General features: G+C 52.5%; 1 protein-coding gene across 49 annotated transcripts in view; it reads right to left on the reverse strand.

Annotated features, from left to right (window-relative positions):
- Nucleotides 1-22829, reverse strand: part of LRRFIP1 (LRR binding FLII interacting protein 1) — a 139689-nt gene that overhangs the window by 73173 nt on the left and 43687 nt on the right. For 3 of the 49 annotated variants that reach the window (XM_019445416.2, XM_019445407.2, XM_019445401.2), the window contains exon 1: nt 10390-10732. The exons of 42 other annotated variants lie outside the window; for them this stretch is intronic. In XM_019445416.2, coding sequence (XP_019300961.2) covers nt 10390-10455 — 66 coding nt within the window. In that variant the 5' untranslated portion in view covers nt 10456-10732. Of the gene's footprint in view, nt 1-10389; nt 10733-22829 lie in introns of those variants that run through there. 4 more of the 49 variants (XM_019445427.2, XM_019445423.2, XM_019445451.2 and 1 more) reach the window with 3 other exon arrangements.

Here is a 22829-nt window from a genome sequence, read left to right on the forward strand (position 1 = left end):
GCAGAGGGAGAGAGGAAGGAAGGTAATGAAGGAGCCCCCAAACCCAAACCCTGCTCACTGCTGCTGGAAGGTGGCCCTGGTTCTGTTGCTGGAAACCCCTGTCGCTCCCCCAGCCAGGCTCCCCCTCTGCTCCCGAGGCCCCTGCAGGGTCGGGGGCAGGGCAGGGGAGAGCTGATCCAGCCAGGCACGGGATGAGATCCAGGCTCCTGGCCCCCAGGGGCCCCCTGCCCTGGCTGGGAACCCCACAGACGGAGCTTTACTGACCCTGTTTCATTTGTCTAAAGATTCTATTTGTTTAGTAATCTCTACAACCAGCATGGGGCTCTAACTCAACCCCGAGATGAAGGGTCGCATGCTCCACTGAGCCCCCCAGGCCCCCTGAGATGCTAGGTTTTAAAGTGAGGCGCCCTCCGATGACGGAGATGGTCAGAAGCCTCCACTCATCGCCACAGTGGCCTTAGAATAATTCTAAAAGGCTGAACCCTTCGAAGTTCCGCGTTCATGGTTTATTTTACCGCAGACACGACGGCCCTCCGTCGCCACGGTGTCGCGTACAGCAGGGGAGATGCTACGCACACAGAGCAGCACGGGCCTGATCCCAGGCCTCCTAACAAACGGCCCGCACGCCCTGGGTCTCCCAGTGGGGTCCCCACAGCCACAGAGGCCCCCAGCCCGGGGCTGGCCGCAGGGGCGCATGGGTGGCGGGGGGGACGCTTCTCCCCCACTAGCCCTGTCCCCGCAGCATGGGCCTGGCCAGGCTGGGGAGCAGGTGAACGGTCCGGGGGGAAAGCAGGATCCTGTAGGGTGGGGTCACTACGCCACGGCGACAGCCCCGACGGGCTCCGGTCCCACAGCGGGCCACAGAGCAGAAGCAGAGTCCACTGAGCAGGACACAGAGGGCGGCGGGGGAAGAGCCAGATGCACCCTGGCTGGGGTTCTGGGCTGACACCGCGACAGGCCTCCTGCTCGGGGCATCAGACGGTCCAGGCCGTGACGGATGCGTCATCCCAAGGTGCGGCGGGAGCTCAGGGACAGCCCCGCTCAGCTGCGGTCTGAGGCTGAGGACAACTCTAAAGAGAAGTCCTGTGCGGGGATGTGAGGAGGACGAGGAAGGAGGAGGCAGGCCTCGGCAGAGAGGCTCCCAAATGCCCTGCGCTCTGGCCAACCTCACCTTCCTGCAGCGAGGCTGGGGGTGGGGGCAGAGATGCTGCCACACCCCGTCCCCCAACACCTTGCACCCCAATTCCGGTGGCATCTGGGGGCTCTAAGGCTCTCGTGGCTCCTCCCCATTTAAGCACCCGGAGGACCCCGCATGATGACCCTCGAGGTACGGGGACATGAGGAGTACCCGCTAGAACAGAAGGGCTGAGAGCAGGAGCTGGCGGGGGAGGAGGGAGACTGCGTCCCTTGCAGAGCCTTGAGCTGCTACAGGGAAGCCCGGCTCTGTGTGTACGTGTCCCGAGCTTCCAGGCTTTCCTGGGATTCAAGCACAGCGTGGAATTCGGTCTCCCAAGCTGTCTCATCCTGCAGTCACGGGAAATGTTCTTATTCCGCTCTTAGACTCTACGGGCCCTCCCAGGGCTTCTAGAACCCTACCTGGGAGCGGGAAGGGGTTCATGAGCCGCAACTCTGGGGCCACCTTGAAAAGGGGACTGAGACACGCTTCCTTCACTTCCTCCAGCTATGCAAGGAAAGCCCTAGGGCCTGGACAGGCACCAGGGTGAAGGTGCCGGAAGCCGGCCGCCACGGCCTCAGTGCAGAGCCCAGGGCACCCTCGTGCACGCTGCTGACGTGCGAGGTGACTGCGTGCTCTGTGACGCTGGGTGCAGCCATCCGAGAACAGGTGTGTGGGAGGGGACTCGCCACACAGCTAGAACACTGCCAGGGTCAACGGAGAGGGCCCACGCCTTGGGGACCCCAGCGACTGCCGCCTCCTTAGTCTCCTCAGACGTAAAGTGGAAATGAGCCGCACGGGCTGTGCAGAAACACAAGCAATCGGTCTGTCGGCTGAACAGCGTCCCAAAGTTAGGAGGAAGCTTTAGCATTGATTATACACATTCGCTTTGGCCGTCAGGCTTTAGAATCCAGCACAACTGAAAACCAGACTTTTTCTCCAGGCCACATAATGTAACTATAGCTCATAAGCTCTCGGGGAAAGTTTAAGGATGTATTTAAAGTTCAATAGGGGCGCCTGGGTGGCTCAGTCAGTTAAGCATCCGAGTCCTGCTCAGGTCATGATCTCGCGGTCTGTGAGTTCGAGCCCCACGTCGGGCTCTGTGCTGACAGCTCGGAGCCTGGAGCCTGCTTTGGATTCTGTGTCTCCCTCTCTCTCTGTCCCTCCAACCCCCCACCCCCAAAAATAAAAACATTTTAAAAAGTAAAAAAAATAAAAAAAGAAAGAAAGAAAGCAGCAGAGCGCTTCTGTCCATGTGATTCTTCCCCAGGACAGAGGAACGCAGCTCCTGATGGGACAGGCCTGAAACCCCTGAGAAGCTGGAGGCCACGTACACAGACCCGCGTGGAAGCACCTTCTAACGTCACGCACATTTCCCGTTGAGACTGGACAGCTGTGCAGAATCCCTCTCCAGAGTGGCCTTTGTTCCAGGAAGTGGCAACAGCCAGAAACTTCTGTTTTCCCAACCCCTCACGTGCAGTAGGTTCTAAAGGTGGGTCGCTATTCAAAGCAAGCAGGTGGGATTAGGGACATGCTCTCCCGCAGGGGTGCCAACAGGGAGGGGATCGTGCTCAGCCAGCAGCTCACAACTGAGGCTCAGGTCGCCTCTGTGCCAGGCACCCACCACCCCGGGTCCCTCAGCCGTCATGTGCATGTCAAAAAAAAAAAAAAAAATGCTCATCTTCCCCAAACCCTTGCTTATACAATTACTGTATGTTTTTCCCCAAAGAGGAGACCTACGTTTAGGGACATGTCTGTAACTACAATCACCATGGAGGGGAAGATGCTTTGGCACGGCAGTTATCAGTGGGGCCGGTGCCAACCCTGCAGAGGGCATTTTGGGAACTTGGGGCGTGTTGCTGGGAGGTCACAGTGAGTGGAGGCAGGCACTGATGGCATTTAAGGGGCAGGGTGGTGGCACCTGGGTGGCTCAGTCGGTTGAGCGACCGCCTCTTGATTTCGGCTCGGGTCATGATCCCAGGGTCGTGGCGAGCCCCACGTGAGTGTGGAGCCTGCTTGGGATTCTCTCACTCCTTCTGCCCCTCCCCCACGCAAGTGTGTGCACACACACACACACATACACACACACACGTGCTCTTCTTCTCTCTCAAAAAAAAGTGGGGAGGGGGCAGGCCATGGCAGGCGAACCATCCCACACTCAGGCAGGACTGCACCTTGAAGAACCTTCCCACGGACTGTCCAGGCAGACAGAAAAAAACGACTCTATCCGTTTCGGATCTACAAATGGATTCCAACTGACACATAAAATCAAAGTATGTTTTGTGCAGTTTCAACCTACGCTGCAAATCCCAGGAATGTGATCAGCATGAAAACTGAGGGAAGGCTACACTTGGCTTTGTTCAGACCTCTCGGAGAGCTGGTGCCCATTCTGGAACGTCGAGCCACCAAGAGCAACGTGCGGCACCTGGGACGGAGCACACCTGTCAGTCTGCCCGCAGCTATGGTGCTGGGCACAGGTCTGCACACGTGTGACCGCTCCGTCCTTCTTCTGGGACACCAGGGCCAGAGCGTTTCTATATCGACATCCACGTTCTGTTATCGCAATTTACCTTCGTTTGCTTTCATTTCAACGCTACGGTTAAAACATGTTGACTTGAGATGATCTGTACCAGATCTTACTACCTATGGACTTCATTTCAGGTGAGCAGTGAGGATGTGAAAAACTTGCTATAAAAAGGGGGCACTGGGTCTGACAGGGTTGAGGACCGCAGTTTTTGATAAAATGCAGAGTGGAGCGGGGGAGCTGAACCTCTCTACTGCACGGCCACACTGTCCAAACAGCCCCGGTACAGGTTAAGGGCACGGGTCCGGGGGCCGCTGCATGAGCCATAAACTAAACAAAACACACTTTGTCAATTTTTCCTTGAAGGTTTGGAGGACAGAAAGTTAAAGACTGACATTTAACTGGTAATCTAAAACACCAACTCCGATGGGTTCTGGAGTAGACTGTAAAATGATCATGGAATTTTACGATAAAACATCAGCCTTCAGAGAAGCCTTTACCTTGCAAGGCTGAGGTGGCTGGGCCCTGGGCCTCCAGGAGCCCGGACCGGGGGACCAGGTGGAAAAGCCCAGGACTTCGGTGCCACCTCTCCGCAGGCCGGGCACGGGCTCCTCAGCAGGGCTCTGGATTTTTGCAGGCGGAGACACCCAGCTCCAGCCGGAATCCCCCACTGGCTCGACTGTCTCCTAGGTATATGGGCTCTGACAAAGTATGTTGCCTTTTTTTTTTCTTTTTTGGTATTAATCATGCAAGATTTCTTTATTTACGTTATCTTATCCTACTTCCAGGGTAATTAACATGTAGTGTAATTCCAGTTTCAGGGGTACAGTGAGTCAACACTTCCATACATCACAAGTGTGCATCACAAGTGCCCTCCTAATCCCCATCACCTCTTTCCCCCACCCACCTGTTTGTGCTCTAGAGTTACGAGTGTGGTTTCTGGAAAGGACATCACTTTTGAACAGTAGCCCTCATCACAGGGAGTGGGAGGAATCAGACTATGTGATCTCTGGGAGCTTCCTCCATCTCTAGAACCGTGTCTCTCTCTCCACCAGGGGTGATTTGTTTCTACTGTGAGACAGTCACTTCTCTCTCCCCGTTTTGCTACCAGAAATCTCCCGACTTTGTTTTTCTGGGTAATAAACTTCTTAAAAGCACCCCACATGCCCAAAATAACAAACCGGTATTATTCAGGAACAAAATTCTCCATGTTACTTTATCGATAGCAGTGACTTGAGTAACATTTACTCAAACTCCACATCATCCTCTTGAGTTCAGCAACTACTCATACGGATGCCGATGACGAAGGATGTTGCACGGTACCCTCCGTGCAGATACATTTCCCCTCTTGCTGCCAACACCTCCTGTATTTTCTTCTGAGATGAGAGAATGTTCACATTTATTTCCTTCAACAGCCTCATCATGCCGGAATTACAAAGGAATAAAGAAATAACAAATACAGTGTGGCCACAAATAACAGTGTCGGACTGGCAGGTGACAGCATCCTGGTGGCCGTCCCATTGCAGCCAGTGCACCAGGGCTCCACTCCCTTCACCTTCACCTGTTCTGCTCACGGATTTCTCTGCAAACCCCGTGTCTTTAAGGTGTCACAAAACACTGAAATTGGGGGCGCCCGGGTGGCTCAGTTGGCTGAGCGTCTGACTTGGGCTCAGGTCATGATCTCATGGGTTCGAGCCCCCCATCAGGCCCTGCGCTGACAGCTCGGAGCCTGGAGCCAGCTTCGGATCCTGTGTCTCCCTCTCTCTCTGTCCCTCCCCCGCTCGTGCTCTGTCCCTCTCTCTCAAAAATAAATAAACATTAAAAACCAAACACTGGAACTGTTCCTTCTCAAAAGAAGGCAGGACAACCAGAAGCACCAGGGCTCCTACATCAGGCAGCGTAGGGCTATTTACCACCGTTCCCACATCACTTCAATTCTCAGGGAGCCTGTCTGTCTGGGTGGGGTGGGGCGCAAGCACACAGCACCCAGGAAGGAGGCTTCTGGAGGATGCTGACACCCGTAACAGTTACAAAGTTAGTGCAGGATGAAAACAGAAAAATCGAAATTTCTGCAGCTCTTTCGTTTCTACTGGTCTTTTCCTTATTTAGAAAAAAAAAGCCCATTGAAAGTTCTTCTGTCTGAAAACTACCAGGAAGGGCAACGAAACGTTGGATACAACGAGGACGTCTCACCATGCATTCGGGAGCAAGGGCATGTGTCCTAAGAGGTTGCCTTTGTAAAAAGACGTCCTTCAGCCCAGAGGCCGCCAAGAGCAGCCGAGCAGCGGCCGGTCAGCGCCTCTGCAAACTGTATACAGTGGCAATGGTTCTCAGCACCAGCTCTGAGCCAGCAGGCTGGGTCTGAGCCAGCCCTACTGCCTGCCGGCTGTGTGCACTTGGGAAAGTCCCCTGACCTCTCTGAGCCTCAGTTTCCCTTTCATCTGTACGTGGAGGCAACCGGACAAGGTTCCGGCAAGGGCTAGGGAAGACGTCTGCAGAAAACACTTAGCAAGGCGGCCACTGCAGGGCTCAGGAAGTGCTGCCTGCTGATACTTACTTACACAGCACCTCCCACAGCAGCACACAACCAGCTGCGAACACAACTCAGCTTTAAGAGCACCGGGAGAGGGGCGCCTGGGTGGCTCAGTCGGTTGAGCGTCCGACTTCGGCTCAGGTCATGATCTCCCTGTTCCCAAGTTCAAGCCCCGCGTCGGGCTCTGTGCTGACAGCTCGGAGCCTGGAGCCTGCTTTGGATTCTGTGTCTCCCTCGCTCTCTGCCCTTCCCCCACTCGCATTCTGTCCCTGTCTCTCTCAAAAATAAACATCAAAAAAAAAAATTTTAAAGCACCGGGAGAAGACAAGTGAGGTCAGGCGCCCACCAGGAGAACGTGCAGGGGGGAAGTTTCAGGGGAGGGAGGAGAGGGTCCCAGCCCGCACCAAAAGGCCACTCTATTTCTCTTCCCCCTGGAAGATTGCACACCTACTTGCCAGATAACAGAAAAAGACATGAGGACCAGAAATGACATTGCTTTGACAAGCCCTATCACGCAAGCATACAAGTGAAACATTCTGGTTAAAAAGTCCTTGTTCGAGTGAGGCTAAATGACTTCCCCACTACAAAGTAGTTGTACTTCAGACTCAAGGAAAAACCACTTACATGACTTTAACACTGTCCAGTTACTGTCCGAGGAGAAAACAAAAAACCCCTTGAACTCTGGCTCTTGCCCGAATGAATGGAGGAGTCTCAGAAGACACATTCGTGTTGTTGTTGGTTTTTGTTGTTTATTTATTTTGGAATGTGGCCAGGGAAAGGGGAGTTTTCAGTAGTGGTCTGCGATCAAATGCATGGCAATTTTGAATTATTACATCATGGATGTACATGTGGAAGAAAGAAACTAACGTATGTAATTTTATCTAGAAAGTGGGAGTAATGAAAATTTAGTAAATCCATTCCATGGAAACGAGCTTCTTTATTAAAAGAAAAAAAGAAAAAAAACACTAAAATTTTGGTGTCCCAGAGTACAAACTCCTCTGCTCCCCACCCTCCGGGTCCAACCTATAGTGGGGGGATGCGATAGGCTTATTTCGACAACAGGTTAGTAATTTGGACCTTACGGCCTCCAAGGCTCCAAGATTAATACTCTTAAATATGAACAGATACTTGGAAACACTGAGTAACCAGTCATAAACAATGCCTGTGCTGAGTCACGTCTCCTGATTTTTCAGGGATAACAAATTCCTCTCGAACATTGCCTTTTGAGGCACAAACATGTTACACCAACATTCGGCCTCACAATTCTGTAGAAACCAGATAAGGACCTCTAATCAGGTAATACTCCGACTAACTTGGCCTGAGACCTGTTTTGTAACTGGATTTCCTGTGCTCGGTGTAAGTGGCAGTTTAGACTCAAGGGTTTTCTAGTTAAAAAAAAAAAAAAAAAAGTTGCTAAGGAGGCTTCCGCTATGTCGTGTTAGCTTCGGCTGAACAGAAACTAACTCTTAAAGCAAAAGGGACTTTTGTCTCTATCTTTGCCCTAGCGGACCACTCTTAATCCTATGGGAAAAGCTCTTACGTAACTATTTTTATACCTTAACTGCTTGGGAAAATGACCCATGTAAAACAAACCATGATTCCAGGGCTCAAAATCTCAGACTGAGCAACAGCGGGGCCTACAGCCTTTGCACGGACTCTGGTCAATGCTTGCACTCGCCCAGACCTGGGGGACCTTTGCAAAGGTATCTGTGATGATGAGACAGGGCTTGGGAGGCTGTGTCCACCTTCTCGGGACAGGACTGCTGGTCGGTCTGTAAGGGCTTGGTGCTAATCAGTATGTGGAAAGGGACCAGAGATAACACAACCCATCGGAAACAGGAGGAAGTTACAAAAGTTCAAGAAATGTATGGTTTCTACGCTGGCCTCTCCCGGAGCTCTGGGGCCAGGGCTGACTTATGTAAAGAGCCCCCAACTGTTCAACTTCCTTTTAATCAGACCATTAACCTCATAAAACAAACATGGAGTTTTATTTCTGTTCCCCAAGCCCCACTCTAAGATACTTCGTGCTACTATTTACTAAAAAAAACAAAAACAAAAACACCCAAACAACTCCTATAAGTTTACAATTTCTTGTTGGAAACTCCTGGGACCAGAATTCAACGTTTAGGGATTTCAGGAGGGTAGTAAGTCGTAAACACCGTATGGTCTGTGGCCACCCGGAGCGACAGCCCTCAATCAAGGCCATTCACAGGCTGCAGAGAACTGTGTGAATATTCACAAGGAGAGGGAGAAAGATAGAAAACAGCCTCCCATCAGCCAGGGAAGGTCTCCCGGCCAAATGAATTCTGCCATAAACCTTACCAAAAAAAGGCAACAACTTCCAGTTTTCAGAGCGTATTGGGTCCAGGCGCTGGGGGAACAATGGAGCGCCTCAATCAAAGCCCACTCCAGACCCCCCGGGCACCTAGTCCCACAGCACCTCTAAGCAGTGTGTGTCTCAACCAGATCCAGTCCACGGGGTGAGGGTGAACGGGAGTCGACAGCCAGGGCCAGGACTCACTGGTTCTTTCTCCTCATTTCTCTGATGGCCTGTGCCTCCCGTCCTCACATCCTGATTCTCCATGTTTATTCTTTTCTCCTTCGAGGGCTCCCTGCCCAGCACGTCGTCCCTCTGAGCTCGATTCTTGCCCAAGGTTAACATCACTCTGCGCCTGCCATCTATGGTTTGCCCAGACCCCTCCGCGAATCACCAGCATCTCCCAGCAGCCTTCCCGTCCTTCCTTCTAGCTTCCCTGATGGTGAACCAGAATCCCTCTGCAGGCTCCCAGGCCCCTGGAAACCAGCCAGGTTAAGGGGTAGGAGGAACCAGCTTCAACATCTGGCTCATGGAGGTTTAAAATGAGGCCATAGGGGGGCGCCTGGGTGGCGCAGTCGGTTAAGCGTCCGACTTCAGCCAAGTCACGATCTCGCGGTCCGTGAGTTCGAGCCCCGCGTCAGGCTCTGGGCTGATGGCTCGGAGCCTGGAGCCTGTTTCCGATTCTGTGTTTCCCTCTCTCTCTGCCCCTCCCCCGTTCATGCTCTGTCTCTCTCTCTGTCCCAAAAATAAATTAAAAACGTTGAAAAAAAATTTTAAAAAAAATAAAAAAAATAAAATGAGGCCATAGGAACGCGCTAAACCAGACCTTAAAAATATCCACCTGAGCGTACTCACCAAGGAAGGTAACTTTCAAGTGTTCTTCATCACAGTCTATTTATTTCTACGCCTCTCCCCGGCTTACCAGTAAGCTCTCCAAGGCGTGGGCGGTCTTATCTTGGACCCTCCACAAACTCCCAGTAGATGATTAACTCCTGCCTGATGAAGGAGTGATTGTGTTGGGCTCACACTTTTATCAAGGCTTCCACAAAAGCCCAGTAAAGTGGAAATCTAGGGTCCCTGTCTGTAGCATTGACACCATGGTTCTTTTCCAAAGTGCACCCCTCTGCCTCCCTATGTTCCCATTCGAAGTCAACCACAAGCTTCATGAAAACCGGCAATTACAAACCTTTGCCACCCTCCCCCCTTGTCCAACTTCAATGTCAACCAGTCCCACATACGGGATCCCAATACTGGGTACTGAGCTGAGTAATTGCAAAATCCTGTGGAGGGAGGGGCCTGTCCAGACCTGGACACCCCAGGAGACCAGCCAAAGTAGATCAGGTGACAGGGGTCCTTGGAGGTGTTTGGAGGAATGGGCTCACCTAAGATCCAGAGCAGGATAAATACTACCCCAAACTACCCCAGCCTCTGGAGGTGCCAGCCTCTGGGTGGGGGCACCAGTTCCCAGGTGCTGGATTTTGTCAAACACCAAACTAGCAGCTGAGATGGGAAACTCCCGACCACGCGCAGCTCTGAGACCTCCGCTGGGTCCACCGCCGGCGCGGGCTGGGCGGAGCGCGTCGAAAGGCCACCGCTACGGGCAGAGCGGAGCGCCCGCGTTCCTCCTGGTCCCGGTGAGGGGCGGCTCCGGCCGGTAAAACGTGCTTCCCGGCGCGCGAGGAGGGGCCGCGCCCTCGGGGCCGGAGCGCAGCCCCGACAGCAGAGCCCGCTCCGGCCCGCACCTCCCCACCCCACAGCTCCCCGGGCCCAGAGGTCGGCGGCGCGCCCTGCCCGGGGCAGCCAGGGGCAAACCGAAAGTTTCGACAGTGTTTTCGTCTTACCAGTCTCTGGGCTTCTGGGCTCAGACAGTCTATTTCCTTGTTCTGCGTGGCCGCAGGGTTGGTCATCCTGCCGGCCAGAGGGGTGCCGTCTCGCACAACCGGGAAAGGCCCTCGCGAACGTCCTGGGATCCGCGATGCCCAGGGCAGCGGACGACTGTCCCCGGACACACACGGCGCGTCGCAACGGGAACTCGCCCTTCCCTAAGCAGAGGCGCGCCTCCGCCTTTCCCGGGCTCGGGCGCGGCCGGGGCGGGGCGCAGGTGGCCGGGGCCGGGCGGGTCGGGGGCGGGGGCACCCGGGGGCGGTGGAGCCGGGGCCGGCCCCCTGCGTCCCGCCCCGGAGGGTCCCCCCCACCGCCCTGCCTCCCGCGCGCGCCCCGCCCCCGAGGGTCCTTCCACCCCCGCCCCCCACCCGCGTGCGCCCCCGCCACCCCCGTCCACCCTGTGCGTCCGTCCTACTCGCCCCGCGCCCCAGCTGCGCGGTTATCAATCACCACCCAACCCCCTCCGCTCGACACCGGAAAGGCGGAGGTGGAGGGGAGGGGAAAAAAAAAAAAGAGCCCAGCCGGCCCGCCCACAACCCCGCCCCGGCTGTCCGCCCAGAGTCGGGGGAGCGCGAGTTGAGAGGTTCAGGGGCCGGGGAAACAGGGGGCTTGCGGGTGGAGAGCTCGCGGGACAGGGGTCTGCTTGGGGAGGGGCCCGTGCGGGTCTGAGCGGGGGAGGGGCCCTCTGGGGAGGAGCCAGCGCGGGGCGGGGCCCTCCGGGGCGGGGCTCGAGCGGGGGGCGGGGCGGACTGCCGCCTTGGCCCCGCCCCCGCTTCCCGCGGTTCCCGCCCCGCGACGCCCTCCTGACTCGCGCCAAACTGAGCTTCTGAGTTCGCGACCACCTCGGCCCGAGCGCGGTAGCACCTGCTGGCGGGGGTACCCCGTTAACGCGTCGCCCCGACAAGGGGCCGGCTGCCGGAGCCACAAAACTGCGTCGGCCGCGCAGCAAAGAGGGCGGGTGCCAGCGGTTCGGTGCGGAGCCGGGGTCTGCCTGCACAGGCCGGGGGTCCGGCCGGGAGGGCGGTGCGAGGCAGGGGCCGAGCGGAGCGGGGTCGTCCCCGCGCCGGGATGCGCGCTGCTCGTTCCTTAAAAAGTCCTCGGGGCAGAGCAGACCTCGCCAGGCTGGGGCGGGAGCGACGGGAAGGACGCGGCGCAGGTTTTCACCGGAATGTTTCCCTGCCCTGGCCAGGCCCTGGGCCTGGGGTGCCTGGAACCTGGCTGCGCCCCTCCTCCTCTCCTGGGTCGAGGCTGCTCGGGCCCCCCTCCTGCCCAGAAGGTCCTTCTCGGAAAGACCACCTCCCCGCCTCAAAACGGGAGTTTTCAATAGAATCGCTTGGCCTAATTCTCTGCAAAGGCGCTCCAGAAAGTCTTGCGAGACCACAGATTCACATTTCGATGTTACAGCAGCCCAATTTCCCACTCTGCCCGCCGAGCCACAGTTCTCGCCAGATGTTAGCGCGTGGCCTGTGCGCACTGACCTTCCCACGGTGGACGGACGCCCCGGAGCACCAGGCTTCAGAGGAGTGGGCTCCTAAAGGGAGGGGTTAACCCGGAGGGTGGGCGGGCACAGGGGGTACTGATGGACTAGAGGACCTGACCTGGGAGAGAGGAGGGGCGACAGAAAGAGAGGCCGAGCAGACGCTTGGACTGACCAATGTGGGAGAAATTCACCAGGCTTCAACTTTGATGAAGGCGAACTCCGCGCCAAGCCTTGATGGATGATCTTTAGGTTTGCCAAAAGACCTTTCAAAGAGTGAAACGCCTACCTTTTAATGCCTGTTTTCTTGTCATTCTGTACCTCTTTTGAAATGTTACTGTGGTACAATTCTTGATCCTTGAAAGTTACATTCATTGGAGAAAATAAACTGTCCTACATAAACAAGTGTGGAACTTAACAGAATTTATCATGGAAAGCAATTATAATTTTGGTAGCAGCAGCAACTTCACAGGTGAGAATGATAGACGTCAGCTTGAATATTCCAACCTGGGGAGGCAAATTCTAGAGCTACTTGCCATCCTAAACTCGATGACCACATCTCCCAGAGCAGGGCACTGTGACGGGGCAATGCCAGATGTCTGCATTCTCCCCAACCTCCAGCCACCATCCAATCAGAGTATCAGCTCCGTGAAACCGAGCAGGGAAGGGGTTAAGTGGGCTATGGAATTAAACTCCCTGGTCCCATTCCTGGCTCTGTCACGTATTGCGGCTCGAGAGCAAGTTACTCAGCGCTGTGCCTGGAGATTCATTTGAAACATGCCAATGATAATGACAGTGCCCGCTATAGAGGGGAGGACCGAGGGTACCAACGCACAGACCCCTTTGAGCAGCCCTGCTGGCCTGATGGAAAGGTAAACCAATGCTGCTGGTCAGCCCCTCTCTTCCCATGGTCCCCAGAGTCCCCACCAAAGGTGTCCAGGACTTCCTGTCCTCCTCTACATTAGGAAGGAAGCAGGGCAACAATGAGGGGCGCCTGGGTGGCTCAGTTGGTTGAGTGTCTGGCTCTTGATTTCTGCTCAGGTCATGATCCAGGGGTCATAGGATCGAGCCCCTAGTCAGTCTCTGCGCTAAGCATGGAGACTGCTTAAGATTCTCTCCCTCTCTCTCTCTCTCTCTCTCTCTCTCTTTCTCTCGAAAACAAATAAACATTACAAAAAATTTGAAATAAAAAAACTGGCAAGAAGACCAACAATAACATAATTTCAGGTAACAATTAATGACATCAAAAGTTTCAATCATAGGGGCGCCTGGGTGGCTCAGTCAGTTGAGCGTCCGACTTCGGCTCAGGTCATGATCTCATGGTTCGTGAGTTTGAGCCCTGCGTCAGGCTCTGTGAGGACAGCTCAGAGCCTGGAGCCTGCTTCTGCTCTCTCTCAAAACTAAATAAACATTTAAAAAAACAAAAAACACTGAGTTAAAATGGCTGAGAACGGGGATGACCAGAGAAGCTACAAGAGGGGCCAGCTGCAGAAGCCCTGGGTGGCAGGACACCGTCAGGGAGGAAGAAGCTGGCTACTTTTAGTCCTAGGGATAAACTAACAATACCAGCAGTAAAATAAGAACAGTCTGTGCACAAGAGATTTCTTAATCCACTAAGTGGGAGCACATCAGAGCAAACTGCTAACCCGACATCCTTCCAGATAGGAGACTGCTCCCTTCTGAGCGTGTCTCAGTCCAGGAGTCCTATGAGACGGCCAAGTCCCAGAACCATTCCCAGCCACGGGGCGAATGTCAGAGCCTAAATTGTAAGTGGAGCCCTGAATCCATGCTTCTTGATATTATTGTGCAGACCCCGGGGCCCAAGAATAAAGTGTAAGGGGTTGCGTTGCCTTCCGTTGATTTTGATTATAAATAGGTCTCTAATGAAAAGGTCCTTCATTGAAGCCCCCTTTCCAGGCAGGTTTTTTTTTTTTTTTTTTTTTAATTCTTCGCAAGGCCACTTGTGAGGACTTAACGAGGAGCCTACAAGCTTGTTTTCGGCGAGTGCAGGAAAACATGGAAGACACAGGTACAGCTGTCAAAAGTGACATTCTGTCGAATGTCTCCCTCCAAATACACATTTCGCCCCCGTGCTCAGGGCTCGAAAGGCAGCTTGGCAGAGTAATCAACACCCTTTCCCTTGAAGAAGACAAAACTAAAACCACCTGAATGTCAGGTGAGAAGAAAGCGGACAAGAAGCCCCAGGTTTCCATCCTCAGGAAGGTTAGCGGGAGAAACCCGGGGCGTCTTTGCACGGGCTGAGCGGCATGACGGGGAGGGGGGGAATGTGCTCAGAACAGGGCGGCCGTCCATCTGGACTGGGCCAGTGCTGCCCCAGGGTCCTTATATCAGCAGCTGTGAGGTTAGGGACGCAGGTTCAATTCCCCCCAGTTCCACAGTTTTTTGGCCAAGGTGCCGCTTCTAACAGGTGGACCCTGGATTTCTGGCCCCTTCCTGGCTGCCAGGCAGTTAGGGACCAGCAAACGTGCAGTCACTGGGAGCTCTGTAGTGAGGATTCCTGAACGCTCTGGACTTTCTCGGGCATTCCTAGAAGTCGCCCTGCTTGTGATCCTCTGTGCCCCCTCAACAAAAGTTGAATGTCCAATATCTAAAAAGCAGTTCTCCGATGTACAGTAAGATTATAGTCGGGGACTTAACTTCTTAAGGGACCCCTGGGAAATGAGCCAAAGGTAAACTGATCAGTCTCACTTGGTTCTTGGAACAGCAGAAGCAGAGCTGACCGGCAAATGCCAGGACATTTAACCAACATGGCCACACCCAAACTTAGTTTACTCATCTCCATGGTGTTGGGTCTGTTGATAGGTTCACGCGCTTTGCCTCCAGCTGCGGTTTGGTTCTAAGTGTCGGAACCACAGAGACAAACCCTTCCTGGGATCCTAGCACGAAGCAGAGGGCAGACGGTGGGGGCGGGGGGTGCTCTCGGCTTCCCCTTGAGTCAGATGACTGACACGAAACCATTTTTCTAAATCAGTCACGATCAGCCGTTAACTACTGCTTTTCGTGAACACGAATTGCTACAAAATGAACGGCTCTAAATCCTTCTACAAGCAATGAGCTTGCATTTTTGTTATGATTTCGTATGGACCCTTTTGACGAATATCAAAGAACACTTCACGTTAAAAAGCCGGTTCGTGAAACGATTACCCAGACTTGCACGGCACCGTCCAGTTTACAAAGCACTTCATCTGGTGGAGGGCCAGACCCCGCTTGCCATCTGCAGAGAAAGCTGCACCCCACGGGGCAGCGAACACAGCTTGTGGGCCAGAATGCTGTCTGCCTCCAGTGGACACAAGCATGCGGGGCCGGGGGATCTGAAAAGAAGAGTGAGCTCGTTTCTAGCATAGAAACGGCTCTTGCTTAGGGAGCACTCACCTGTGCTGGGATGTGATACAACCACATGCTTCCTTCTCTCAGCTGCCTATGACTTGGTACTTAGCCTCTCCTCCCCCGGGAGTGGGCCCTTCCAGAATGGGAGGGTGTCCTCACCTTGGAACACGGTGGGCACTTCAGAAATGATGGGCGGGTGGGTGGATGATTCTCCCGAGAAAATGGAGGACTTTGGCAGGTTGTCATTAACTCTCATAGATCCTCAGTATTTTCTATTTTTGTAGAAACTGGGAACAGAAACTCTCTCTTAAAAATGTAATGTCTTTAGGAATTTTTTTTTCCTTTAATAACCACCTAGTGCCCCGCGATTCACCACACTTCCTTTTCATCTAATAAATCCCTTTGGATTTTCTAAGGAAGGTGATGAGTTTGGGTTTTGGGCGGACGGCACTGAAGGGGCAGAAAGCCTGGTGGAGGTGTCCAGCAGGCCCATCGGCACCGTCACAAGCGTGAACCTTTTTAAGGTGGCTAGGAAGGTGAGCGCAGGCACAGAAGAGGAAAGAGGTGAGGGAAGGAATCGTGGGGCTGCGACACGCAGGGGGTGAGAGATGTGCCAGCAACAAGCCAAGACGGACGAGGGGAGGTCAGAGACACAGAGAAAGAGGCGTCTCCGGACAGCCCCGTTCATGAGCCGCCCCAGTGGGCTGGTGTGAACAGCCGTGTTACACACGGCAGACGGAGGGAGGAGAAGGGGTGACGAAGCCTTTAATTTACAACTTGGCCACTGCATGCCGTTGTTCAAATTCTACAATTAAACATTTTTAGCGATTTGGGCAGGTGTGACAAATGGCAGATTTGCAGCCTGGGAGGAAGGAGGGATGGGGGGGAGGGCTCCGGTAGGGACACGTGTTCATTTGTCCCTCTCGGTTTGTGAGGATGGGAGAGGCTGAAAGGTGGGAGCCAAGGGAGAGTGGGGGAAAGGGTGTGGGGGTGGGGACAGGCCCGAGAGACTCTGGCCCAAAGGGTCAGGTGTCTGGACTTTGGGATTTGGCCCTGATTCTGAGCTGAATGGAGATGAGAAACCAAGTGGCCAGGAGAGGACAGATAACAGGGAGCACGATCCTGGCACAGGGACTGTGGAGCATGGGGCTGAGGGAGGAGGAACAGAAATCGAGGGCCTGCCACAGAGCTGTCTCTGGCCCAGCCAGGGCGATGCTGTTTCCACTCCCAAGCACAGAGCCCTTCCACGAGCTCCAGAAAGCCCAGGGGTGCTGTCGCAGGGTAAAGTTGGACCCACGCTTAACATAATATCTGATTTATTATACTCTGGAATTAAGTTCATATCCAAAAGTGTCCAGGAATAAGTCCATAGCAATCCTGGAGGGGGAAAAAAAAAAGTATCCATTTTTTCATTCCGTCTCTCAGAACTGGTGATCCTGAGGCCAGACCGGGGACGCGGGAGGTCGCAGAAGCATCTCCCATTTATTGTAACCAAGGAAACGGCCACGTCCACCTCCAATGAAGTACCTCTTAGGAAAACCAGTTGTGCTTCTCGTAAGCACAACACACGGCAAAAATCGACCAGTTATTTTCTAAGAATATTGAAAACAAAACAACCAAACTCTATTATGCATTTCTCAGCCAGATAGGGACACATTGTGAAAAATCCCTCCAAGTTAACTCTAAAGCAAAGCAAAGAATATATCTACCTATGCTCTCTGAATAGTCAATTTGAAAGGCTTTTGCTCAGAATAAATAGGGAGGTGGGAAAATACACTGTACTCTCGAGAATGGTGTTCACTAGCTAATGGAATACCTCACCGATAAGAAATAAACCAAACGCCTCACCATATACTTGGGAATAGAATATGGTGATTACATAAGCGAAGGCAATGCTTTTTCTAGGTTCTCACTCATTTATTTGGCTTGGACCTCAGTGCTCCCGCCCCTGAGTTTACCGTGCTAGAAAGGCAGAACACAATCATAATCACAGCCACGGAACACATCTTTACCCTTCAGAAATCCATCAGGCTACAGATGTGATTGACAAATGTCATTCACAGAAAAGAAGTGTGGAGAGCATAGGGCTTTATGATCTGAATTGAGGCAGTACCTACAGCAAACAGGGAAACTTAAGGGCGGGCAAGATGGATTCAAAGGTTTAAAAATCAAGCATTCCCACAAATAAGCAGCTTGACTTCAAGGAGACCTGACTTAAGGACGGACGAGAACGGCAGAAGTGAGAGCCACCTTCCACCCCAAGGTACAGAAATTCCTAAACAGCATCCCTAAAGGCATCTTTCTAAAGAAAGGAGTAAATAACGTAGAATGAAGACCGTCTCACACACTTGCGCGTGGCATTAAAAACACAAGCCCCTACCCTGATATAAGGCTACTCCCCTCTGCACTCGAGTCCCTGAAATACAGTTCAGAGATAAGTCATCACCTAGAGACTCCAGAAAAGTACCAGATTACGAGCGATTCCTTTATCGTCAATCTATATGAACTGTGTATCTTTACAGAAGGCTTTAACATAGAATCAGAAAGTCTTACCTTTGAAAAATGAGTATTGTAGATGAAATTCAAGGGAAGTTTAAGGAGGAGCAAAGGACAGCAGTCCGGAGAGGCATGTTTGGCACAAGAGTGGAAATTCTGGAATAACCGGAGATCATATAGCCACTCCTGACCACGTCATCTCCGAGTACCAGCAAAGAGGTCAATTTACAGGCACCTTTATACCTGACATCTTGTGGGGCTGCTTGGACCCGCCTTGGCATAATGGGGGGCGGGGTTCTCTGAGCTCACTGGGGCCTTTTGAAATGCTTCTGACCAGGAGCTTTGATGCTAGGCTAGCTACTCAGATTATATCGAAGCCCCCTCCTCTTACCCCACTTCCGTGGAGACATCCAGTATCAAATGTGGGATCAGACTTTACGAGGAAACTCTAACGTGAATAGAGAGCAGGGTTTCATAACCTCGACACCAGGGACATTGGGGCCAAGTAATTCTTGGTGTGGCCTCTGTCCTGTGCCTCATAGGACGCCCAGCAGCGTCCTTGGCCTCCGCACTCTAGATGCCAGGAGCACTCTCCACCCTAGCTGGGACGACCCAGAATGTCTCCAGATACTGGCAACTGTCCCCCGGGAGGCAAAACGCCCCCAGGCGAGAACCCCTGACGTACAGGGGCTTGTACCTTCACCAAAGGTGCCCACGCTCTAGAAGCACACTGACTTACCAACTGACACAGAGGAGTCGCGCTAATTGTCGTAGCAGGAAGAGCAAAGCAGTCAGCACCAGACATAGAGACGGAAGGTGGGGGCCCCCCAGGCGGGAAGTCTGAAGCTGAGACTTCAGAGGTGGCATGGTCAGGCCAAGGCCAAGGGGGTCACGGTGGAAGTGAACTGGAAGCCAGAGCCTTGCACGGGAGAAGGTCCCAGAACGGGGCCTGGCTTCTCGGCCCCTCTGGCCGGGCGCCATCACAGAGGGTGAGAAGGGGCTGAAGGGTCAGGGCACCAGTAACTCCCACCCAGAGGCCACAGTGACTCCCGCAGGAAGCACTCAAGCCTTTGCTTTGATTCCGGCCGGAATCCCCCGCTCTGCTGCTCCTTGGTGTGTGGTTTCGGGCCCTCCAGGGACTCTCCCACCCCACCCCACCCCCAGCTTCCTGTGTAGAATGGGAGGGACGCAGCCACCACGCAGGATGGCAGGTCACAGTGGGCCCCCAGGCTGGCAAGAAGGGCTTGCAGCACATTCTGTCCGTTCTTCTAGAAGCACACGGATGATTCTTCCGGCAAGATAAGGGACTCCAGAACTGCAGTTTACGTCCGGGTTTAGAGAAGCCGTGGGTAGTCCCTGTCGCTTAATTCGTTTGGCTTGAGGCTTTAATCAGCATTTTGGGAGCACTCACGGAGCTGTGCCCCTGGCAGGCAGCTGCCCCCCAGAATTCTGGCGTGGCCTCTACAGCTCTTCCCGCAGCCAAGCTTTCCATGTTCTCGGTCCTTAGACAAGTATATTTTGAATACGACTAAGTAAAAAATGAACTCATACAGACAAAGACTGGAAGGAAATACAGAATAAACAACACAGCCGGCCGCTCTATTCAAGTGATGGCATCGTGGGAATTTGACTGCTTTTCAGAATACCTTTAGATATTATTAGAATGTTCTTTTTTTACATAATAGGTGAACTTTATTCAGGAAGCAGTAGAGGACCCACTGACTGCATTTGAAGAGGGAGGTAGGATTCTGTTTGAACAAAGAACCTGGGGCTACCAAACAAGTCGAAAAAATCGCCCTCATTAATTCTTTTCCAAAAATGTCTTGGCTCGTCTCACTCTTTACTCTTCGACATTAACTTGAGAGTCCACTCATCAAACGTTAAACCAGTCTTGTCCCCTAAACTGGAATTTTATTTGAGAAACCAGGTGTCTCTCTCCACTTTCCAATCTGATACGACCTTCAGTATATTGTAATGGTCTTCTCCACAAAGGTCCTGCAGAGTTCCTTGTTCCTCAATACGACTTTGAACGGGCTCTGACCTTTTTGCCACAATTGAAAAAAAAAATGATTGTCGTGGGATATGCCACTGCTATGTGTGTGTGTGTGTGTTTTTAATATATCATCACAAAAGATTTCACTGAACTCTCAACATTACACTGGTTTTTTGGATTAGACGTACAAGTGGTTACAAATTCTCCCCTCTTCCCGTACTCTGCAGGTTTCTTTACCCTGTCTGAACATCAGAACTGCCGTCTTAGAACATTCCAGCAGCCCTGGTTTACTGGTCTCCTCTTAACATGGGTCCTCTAGGCTCAGGGAACTAGTAAGGACACAGCAGCTTTGTGAGTTGGTGCTTTTGCTGTCATAATACAGGCAGACTCAGAGCTTGTTAGAATTTAAATAGCATTAAAGTCGCCAATAAAGTGAGCAGAGAATCTGTGGTCAGTCACCTGCTGAACCACTGAAAGGAAGCAAATGACACGTCTCAGAACAAGACACTCTTGGCTAAAGGCTAGAGTCTAATTCTGACCAATAAAAGACAAACAGGCAAAGCAACTTGGAGAAGGCGCAGCACTGAGGCCGGTGTGAAGTTAATTACTATTGTTGGTGTTAGAATACAATTGCTTTCTGCTGGGCGAGTCGGAAGAAGAGGAACGCACCAGCTCTGCCTGGGCGGGAAGTTTCCCTAAACTCACTGCTGGCCTTGGGCCAGTTATGCAAACCCCTCTCTGTGCCTCAGTGTCCTCATCTGTAAAATAGAAGTAACGGTGTTACCTACTTCCTATGGTTTGTAAGCAGCAAATGAGTCATCATTCGCCATCGGTATTTAAGTAAATAAAAAGCTAGCTGTGAATGAGGTGCAGGTGTTTGGTCTGTGCAGGGCACAATGTTACAAGAGAATTCAGGGGGCACAGAATCTAAATCTTATGTATCTAGTCACCATTTACCAAGGGGAATGGGAGTTAGCTCTTGTCCCAGATGAACTCCCGTTCTCCCCACTCCCCCGCTGCCTTCCGGCTCCAGGCAGCATGGCTCTGCCCTTGGCCTTGAGCTCAGAATGCACAGGCTGCACGTGACCCCTCGCGCAAGGCAATACGTAAGCTGGTTAAACCCTTAGAATCGCAGTATTAACCGGAATAGGAAGTCATGGGGCTCTGGCAGGAGCATGGGGGAATAACCAGGTTACCTTCCTAGAACAAGAGGCCCGAACTCGGCCACAGTTACTTTCTTCGAGGTACCTGTCACTTCCTACTTGCGACTCTGATCTCGATGTGCAACCGAATTTCACAGGCCAGATAAGGGGGTATGACTGTGTCTCCAAAGAGTGGTATTATGCAGGAGAAGCTCAGGGACTTCTCTTTTTGGGTCAAGGGGCTCTCCTATGGTATAGGCTTTTGAAAAAGAAATGATCTGCCATGGTGGGGCAACTAAGAGTATTAAAAAGATGAAAATATTCAGAGATTTCAGCTCTAATATTCTATGATTGGTTAAAGTATATGTCCTACATTTAGAATAAAACACCATAGAACTATCTTTGTCGTTTGAAACTTTTATCTCTGCAAGAAGGCAAAGGGGTATAGGCAGTGGAGACCAGGAGAAATCTGGGGGGAAAGGCTGGGGGAGGGGCTGTCCAACTTCTGGTGGCCACAGGTGGGCACTTCCAAGGGGCCTGAGCTAAATGTTCATGTTGCCTTAATACTATCCAGTAAGATAATGATAAAAAGGGACTTTAGTGAAGCCTCGAAAACAATACGCAAAGTGAAGTAAGCCAGATGCAGAAGGCCAAATATTGTATGGTCCACTTACAGGAGATCTCCGGAATGGTGAAACTCACAGACACAGAAGGTCGACTGGGGGGCACCAGGGGCTGGGGGAGGGGGACGGAGACTCAGTGTTTCATGGGGACAGAGTTTTAGTTTGGGGAAGAAGAGAAAGTTCTGGAAACGGTGATGGCCGCACCTGAAGTGTGAATGCACTTATAAACGGTTAAGTTGCGAAACTCCCTGTTAGGTGTATTTCACCACAACTTAAAAAATAATGGCTAGAAAAATCCTAGTTACCCTGTTTATGCAGTATCACAAAAGGAGGAAGGAGGAGCGTCAGTGTGGAGTGTTCCCCAGAAAACAGACGTTGGATGGTGTGAGGTCCAGCAGTCTCCACGCAAAACTGGACGCGCGAAAGGTTTGGAAATCCATGTGGAAGAAAGCTTCCAAGTATGTGACCAGTGCACGTCTGTTTTATTTAAAAAGAAAATTTTTTTTAATGTTTATTTATTTTTGAGAGAGAGAGAGAGACAGAGCATGAGCAGGGGAGGGACAAAGTGAGAGAGGGAGCCATAGATTCTGAAGCAGGCTCCCGGCTCTGAGCTGTCAGCACAGAGCCCGACACGGGGCTCGAACCCACAAGCTGTGAGATCATGACCTGAACCGAAGTCGTACGCTCAACCGACTGAGCCACCCAGAAGCCCCATCGCGCACGTCTGTTTTAAAGCCATCTCCCTGCCGTGAGCTCTCCACATCTGCAGTTCACGTACATAGAAAGATTTAAGTCATCATGACCCTACGTGAATTTTCAGACACCATTGGCAAAATAAGAACACTTAGGACTGGCAGGATGGCTTTCCATGTGGACAGCTGCTAATTTAATTAAAAAGAAAAAAAAAAAAAGGCAAGGGACGCCTGGGTGGCTCAGTGGGTTAAGCGTCTGACTTCGGCTCAGGTCATGACCTCGAGGTCCGTGAGCTCAAGCCCCAACGTCGGGCTCTGTGCTGACAGCTCGGAGCCTGGAGCTGCTTCAGATTCTGTGTCTCCCTCTCTCTCTGCCCCTCCCCTGCTCACGCTCTGTCTCTCTTTCACTCTCTTAAAAATAAACAAACATAAAAAAAAAAAGTTTTTCTTTTTAAAGGCAGGCATCAGGCAGATACTGCTTGCGTTAAGTCTCACATTTAAGCCATTTTAGTCTGGGAAAGCAATGCGCAATAGTAAAAATCTGGGTTAATCAGATTCATAGAAACAGAGCGAACGGCGGGTGCCAGGGGCCGGGGGGAAGCAGACAGGGAGTCCCTCAGCTGGGA

This window comes from Panthera pardus, unplaced genomic scaffold (assembly GCF_024362965.1).
Source record: "Panthera pardus isolate Hobbes unplaced genomic scaffold, ASM2436296v1 HiC_scaffold_10, whole genome shotgun sequence".
NCBI classification, from domain to species: domain Eukaryota; kingdom Metazoa; phylum Chordata; class Mammalia; order Carnivora; family Felidae; genus Panthera; species Panthera pardus.